At 39.2% G+C, this 6,806-nt stretch overlaps 2 protein-coding genes across 2 annotated transcripts; both read left to right on the forward strand.

Annotated features, from left to right (window-relative positions):
- The first annotated feature begins 1,751 nt into the window (after positions 1–1,751).
- Positions 1,752–2,222, forward strand: LOC113466381 (fatty acid synthase-like). The gene is made up of 2 exons (XM_026821723.1): positions 1,752–1,849; positions 2,085–2,222. The coding sequence occupies exons 1-2, from the start codon at positions 1,757–1,759 to the stop codon at positions 2,220–2,222; spliced, it is 231 nt and encodes a 76-aa protein (XP_026677524.1). The 5' UTR covers positions 1,752–1,756.
- A 1,047-nt stretch (positions 2,223–3,269) lies between these two features.
- LOC103506741 lies at positions 3,270–5,756 on the forward strand. The gene is made up of 4 exons (XM_008471143.2): positions 3,270–3,389; positions 4,608–4,801; positions 5,149–5,309; positions 5,696–5,756. The coding sequence occupies exons 2-4, from the start codon at positions 4,622–4,624 to the stop codon at positions 5,754–5,756; spliced, it is 402 nt and encodes a 133-aa protein (XP_008469365.1). The 5' UTR covers positions 3,270–3,389; positions 4,608–4,621.
- Positions 5,757–6,806: the final 1,050 nt, after the last annotated feature.

Consider the following 6,806-nt stretch of genomic DNA (forward strand, 5'->3'; position numbering starts at 1 on the left):
TTTTTTTTTTTTTTTTTTTTTTTACCAGCCTGTACCAATTAACTAGGAGGTAGGTAGTTAATAAATTGGGTTGGAAACAGGAACCTACCTTAACCTTAGAGATAGAGCTCAACATTCAAATTCCATTCCATATTGCATAACTAAAAATAAATACCAGGCGTTCACAAAAAATATTTCCTTCTTTAGAACGAACGACTGTTACTTCTGTTAGGCACCTAACTATCTTGGGGGTTGTAGGCTGTAAAATGGTCGTGTTAACAATAAATAGACAAAATAAACTTTATTCACTCATAACAAGCAGGGCCCGTCCCTCCGGGAATTTTTTAGCCCGTAGTTTATTCGATCATGGTTAAAGAATACCTTTGTACCTACCTAATTATAGGTGTACAAAAGGATGAAATAATGAAATAAAAGCATTTTTTCTCTTTTTTTTTTCAACACAATTTCGACCATTTTCCAGTTTTCTAATGAGGACTGTTTAGTCTAGTGACAAGTTTAGTCTGGTCTCATGTTCTCATCTATTGCTCCATATCAGGCAAATCCAAGTGATCAACCTCAGTGATGATCAGGAAGTTTCATGGACTTCTGATCAGGAGGCCATGCAATAGTCCTACACACCGGACTCCGCACACAGGGATTTCGTTAGAAAAGTCCCCCATTTCAATGTTTTCCTACCATCCTACCTAACTACCTCATCCTGGTTAGAAACGTCATCTAAATTGTCCAATAATATTGCAGCAATGTGATTCACAAACCAGACCAGTATGGTTCCTGTTCTCCGGTATGGGGAGTCAATGGTTAGGTATGGGTCGTGCAATAGTCCTACACACCGGACTCCGCACACAGGGATTTCGTTAGAAAAGTCCCCCATTTCAATGTAATGTAATTCCTAGTTCCTACCATCCTACCTAACTACCTCATCCTGGTTAGAAACGTCATCTAAATTGTCCAATAATATTGCAGCAATGTGATTCACAAACCATAGTCAATAGACCTACACACCGGACTCCGCACACAGGGATTCCGATAGAAAAGTCCCCCATTTCAATATAATGTAATTCCTACCATCCTACCTAACTACCTCATCCTGGTTAGAAACGTCATCTAAATTGCCCAATAATATTGCAGCAATGTGATTCTCAAACCAGACCAGTATGGTTCCTGTTCTCCGGTATGGGGAGTCAATGGTTAGGTATGGGTCGAGATCTCCTGCAAGTGGACATCTTCAGTGATACCATTGACCTATGTGACAAAGCCTTGGCACCCATGCATGTCAGCTTGAGAAGTTTGTATGAGAATCCTAATGAAGATGTATTCAAGAATCCCATCAATGTGATGACTGGAGTGATCGGCATGCAGGTAAATGTCAACCAGAGACTTGAATGGTCTTTCTAAGTTTTTGAAGAACCTAAACTTATACATATGGTTTCAGAATCATCTTTGATCTATTTTTCATACAAACCACTAGTTATGCAACGAAGATTTGATCTAAACATTTGATTATTTTGTTTTGAATGATCTCAATCGAAAGACTTCCAACTTCCATGAATCGATAAACTTTCAATTGACTCTGATCCAACGCTCCTCTAGAATCATATTTGATCTATTTTTCATACAAACCACTAGTTATGCAACGAAGATTTGATCTAAACATTTAATTATTTTGTTTTGAATGATCTCAATCGAAAGACTTCCAACTTCCATGAATCGATAAACTTTCAATTGACTCTGATCCAACGCTCCTCTCTTGGCACCCATGCATGTCAGCTTGAGAAGTTTGTATGAGAATCCTAATGAAGATGTGTTCAAGAATCCCATCAATGTGATGACTGGAGTGATCGGCATGCAGGTAAATGTCAACCAGAGACTTGGTCTTTCTAAGTTTTTGAAGAACCTAAACTTATACATATGGTTTCAGAATCATATTTGATCTATTTTTCATACAAACCACTAGTTATGCAACGAATATTTGATCTAAACATTTCATTATTTTGTTTTGAATGATCTCAATCGAAAGACTTCAAACTTCCATGAATCGATAAACTTTCAATTGACTCTGATCCAACGCTCCTCTTCTATTTCAGATCGGTCTAGTCAACGTTTTGAAAACCCTTGGTGTGGAACCCGACGGTATAGTGGGTCACTCTATCGGAGAACTCTCCTGCTCGTACGCAGACGGTGGCTTTACCCTGGAAGAAACCATCCTGGCAGCCTACTACTAAATGACTGAGTGCTTAGTTTACTCATAATCACATAAGTTTAGTAATAAGTACCTTTCTCAGTATAGCATCTATTTGTACAATAGCCAGGTTACATATTGTTATTAAGTGTTTCTTTTAAGTGATCCATGATATAATAGAGAGTGCCTATTCTCTTATCAAAGGTGCCTCTAACCTATTAGATAACTAGATGCAGCATTCATTCAATGAATGATTTTTTAATTCTGATAAGCGATGGAGCTGTGAACGTGAGATATTTCGTGCACTCCTAGTAAACGTGAGGAAACTGGAGTATCTGGTCTATTCCTAATTTCCTATTCACTTATCAAAGGTGCCTCTAACCTATTAGATAACTAGATGCAGCATTCATTCAATGAATGATTTTTTAATTTTGATAAGCGATGGAGCTGTGAACGTGAGATATTTCGTGCACTCCTAGTAAACGTGAGGAAACTGGAGTATCTGGTCTATTCCTAATTTTCTACCAAGTTAACCAAGTATCTTATCTACTATGTATGTACCTATAGCAAGGTAAATAACAAAGATTTCGGGTAGCTTGAAACGGTAGATAAGTTAATGGAAACACCAGAGTATCTAGGGCTCAAGATTACTCAATGACTCAAAAATTACTACAACAAGTACAACATCTCCCATTATGCAAAGAGAATTTTAATTTACATTTTTGATTCCCTTATAACAAAAATAAAATTTCTCTAACTTTACATACAGTAGGTATATTTCGTTATATTTCTGTAGATTTTCTTTTAATTTTAGGCCATGTTTTATTGATTTTCAGCTCTGTCCTACTTGCACTGGCAGTCCTGGTTGGATTCTCGACATTTCTGGAAATGCTCTGTTAGCTCAAGATTACTCAATGACTCAAAAATTACTACAACAAGTACAACATCTCCCATTATGCAAACAGAATTTTAATTTACATTTTTGATTCCCTTATAACAAAAATTTCTCTAGCTATACCTACTGTAATATTTCGTTATATTTCTGTAGATTTTCTTTTAATTTTAGGCGTTATTTTATTGATTTTCAGCTCTGTCCTACTTGCACTGGCAGTCCTGGTTGGACTCTCGACATTTCTGGAAATTATCTGTTCAAATCCAAACTCTCATCATGGTCATCCTAATAGAGCCAGCGAGGGTAGTTCAAAAGTAGGTATGCATTGACATAAACAGCATAAATGCCTAAATACTTACACATAAATAAAATACTTACACATAAAAAATAAGAGAATGGAAAAAATAATGACTAGCTATTGGTTATGAGGAGAGCGTGGGTTCAAACCCATCCGAGGTATGGAATATTATACTCAAAATAATTTTCGAGAATTCGACCACAATAACAGAAGCCTAGATAGATTAGGTAGAACGTCTTTTCGGAAACGGAACCCATGGTTTAGTACACGGGCTATCACTCCAAATGAGGGGAAATCTTCAGAAGAGGGAAATTTCGAAAGAAAAATTCAACTATCTGTTTGTACTATTCCATTCTACAGCTATGTCTACACATATTCGACGCCGTCGATCGACGTCGACTAAAACCGTACACTGCCTTGAGAATATAGATTCTCCTCGTCGATCGACCATCGATCGAATCGATTGACGGTGTCGACTGTGTGTGGCTGTGGGTGGACACAGCTTAATATTTTCCATTTCCACTAGGGCAGCTGTCCCAAATGTTGGCCCCGTTCTCGATGCTCCACAACTACCGGGTTCTGTCCCAGGAGGACTCGAATAAATTTTGATGATTAGATTTTACGATTTTTACTTTCCTTATTCTAAATCTAAAGGAAGGAAAGTAATGTAGGTACCTACCAACCTATTCGGTCAAAATTTTCGATGGTCAGTTTTTAATTTTTATTTAAAGAGGTTCTGCCTAAATACTTACACATAAATAAAATACTTACACATAAAAAATAAGAGATAAGAGAATGAAAAAATATTGACTAGCAATTGGTTATGAGGAGGGCGTGGGTTCAAACCCATCCGAGGTATGGAATATTATCCTCAAAATAATTTTCGAGAATTTGACCACGATAACAGAAACCTATATAGATTAGGTAGAACGTCTTTTCGGAAACGGAACCCATGGTTTAGTACACGGGCTATCACTCCAAATGAGGGGAAGTGATCTTCAGAAGAGGGGAAATTTCGTAAGAAAAATTCAACTACCTGTAAACCTGATGTTTGTCCTATTCCATTCTACAGCTATGTCTACACATATTCGACGCCGTCGATCGATGTCGACTAAAACCGTACACTGCCTTGAGAATATAGATTCACCTCGTCGATCGACCATCGATCGAATCGATTGACGATGTCGACTGTGGGTGGCTGTGGGTGGACACAGCTTAATATTTCCCTTTTCCACTAGGGCAGCTGTCCCAAATGTTGGTCCCGTTCTCGATGCTCCACAACTACCGGGTTCTGTCCCAGGAGGACTCGAATAGTTTGGCCATGGTCAACTTCACCAAGGTGGTGTTCTTGCTGATCATTGTGTTCGGACATCGCTACTGGACGCTACTCTATGTCCACCATCCTGTGCATAATATGGAACAGGCTGAGAAAGTAAGTCTATGGGGGACCGGTACCAATCTGGGAAAAAATCGGTAGGTGAAAAAATAAATATTACGATTTGAGGGGTCAAGAGGAAGAACAGACTAAGCCACACATACCTCGTTTCGAGATATTTGGAGAAGTCTAGGAGTTGCATACGGATGTACAGGGTTAGCCAAACGGGATTCCTAATAAACTTCTAAACTACAGCTGATATTGCTATAGTTCCTCTACTAGTGGATAGAGCTTGTTTCAGACTGTGGCTTAGTTTGAAAAACTGGGGAAAAACTCGGATTTCGTGGGTTAGTCCGTTCTTCCTCTCAGCCCTTTAACTTGCCCCTGACCTATCTGGATTTCAGAGCTACACAAATCAGAACTACGCAGTCCTTCATTCCGGTGCCCTAGTCAACGATGTGTTCCTCTCAGTAAGCGGATTCCTTACTGCATACAGTCTGCTCAAGACGTGCGGGAAACTCAGGGGTCGCCAGTTCGTATCCTGTGTATGGCGAAAAATTTACAAGTATGTAGTGTGTAGATGCTGTTTGTGATTATATCGACTTAAAGATACTTAAGAGGGAAAGCATTCTAAGCACCAAAATGACCTTTCATTCAAATGTAGTTTACCTTTCTAAATCTTCAGCAAAAACTCTTGTCTCTCGTACTGTTATGATGAAATTTGACAAAAATATTCAACATTTCAAGCAAAATTTACTAAACCAGTTTTAAGGGGGCCCAAAACGTTGAGCCTTCGAAAAGTCGGGGCCCATTTTTCATTTCCTTATCCTATACCTATAGGAAGGAAAGTAATGTAATCTGGTGATTTCTTTAAAGCAAGATCTCCAGTTCACACGTATGTTTGGAGGTCCCGTTGACTGAACTTCTAACTTGAGTAACTTGTGTTCGCAGGTTATACCCGGCCTATTTCTTCACCCTCGGCTTCACCACAATCCTGTTGCCAGCTCTTTAGTTCATAGATTCGTAGAAGCTTAACCCATCCTTTAGGGCTGTCTATGCCCTACACCTAAGTCTCAGATTGGGCTTTTTGAGAATCTACGAGTTCTTTAGTTTATCACACGAAGCTGATGAGTCTACATTTACATACCTGACGCATCGAAGGGACTTATGGTTCCCGTTGGGCTCAGCATGTTGTACTTGTGGTACATAAGGGAAGTGGCCGGTTTCAAAGTAAGGTTGACACCCCCAATGATGGCGTGATCACATTCGCCCCTCTCGATAGCGCCGACGGCAAGATGAAGACCAAATAGGGTAGAGGAACACGCGGTGTCGATGGTGCAACAAGGACCTGCGAGGGCGAAAATGGGGCTATTACTTTTTGCGGCACGCGGTGTCGATGGTGCAACAAGGACCTGCGAGGGCGAAAATGGGGCTATTACTTTCAGCGGGAGTCAACGAATTGAGTCCCATCGACCTTTTTTTAACGAGTTGAGTTCCGACAATTTTGGAATTCAGTCCTCTTAGTGGAAGGGTTCACTTACGAATTGAGTCATCGGGACCTCAATCCTATAGCGTCCCCTTTTTGAAGGTAACTTGGGGGACCTGCGTGGGTGAAAATGGAGTTATTACTTTTGAAGGTTTGTAGAATATGTAGATTGGGTTCGAATCCTGTTCAAATGGAAAAAATAGGTCCACTTCAAAATTTTCCATTTACAATTTTACATAGGTACCTACCTACATTTTTAGTTTTTCTCTAGCAAATTCTTACTGATCAAAATTGACTATTTTTGGTTCTTCTTATCTAGAAACTACTAGATACGGAAACGCAAACATTTCAATTAAAATTTTCGCAAATAGGCACTCAGCGATTATGTAACGTCAAATTACGAAAACACTTCATCTTGATATTGATACCAGATTTGATCCCACGAAAGTAAAAATATTGCCTAAATATTCCTCTTCACTCTTATTCAGTGCTCTTTAGGGTGCGATTTCACTTGATCAGGTTTCCAATCTTGCGACGACCGACGTCGTGTCATGAGAAAATTACATTTCTTTCGAA

This window comes from Diaphorina citri, unplaced genomic scaffold (genome assembly GCF_000475195.1).
Source record: "Diaphorina citri unplaced genomic scaffold, Diaci psyllid genome assembly version 1.1 scaffold258, whole genome shotgun sequence".
NCBI classification, from domain to species: Eukaryota; Metazoa; Arthropoda; class Insecta; order Hemiptera; family Psyllidae; genus Diaphorina; species Diaphorina citri.

Bases quoted from the DNA above. Each gene is read 5' to 3' on its own strand.
- LOC113466381 (XM_026821723.1), top strand. From the start codon at position 1,757: ATGCATGTCAGCTTGAGAAGTTTGTATGAGAATCCTAATGAAGATGTG. The intron at 1,850-2,084 runs GTAAATGTCAAC...CTTCTATTTCAG, and splicing joins CTGGAGTGATCGGCATGCAG to ATCGGTCTAGTCAACGTTTT.
- LOC103506741 (XM_008471143.2), top strand. From the start codon at position 4,622: ATGTTGGTCCCGTTCTCGATGCTCCACAACTACCGGGTTCTGTCCCAG. The intron at 4,802-5,148 runs GTAAGTCTATGG...TCTGGATTTCAG, and splicing joins ATATGGAACAGGCTGAGAAA to AGCTACACAAATCAGAACTA. The intron at 5,310-5,695 runs GTATGTAGTGTG...TTGTGTTCGCAG, and splicing joins GTATGGCGAAAAATTTACAA to GTTATACCCGGCCTATTTCT.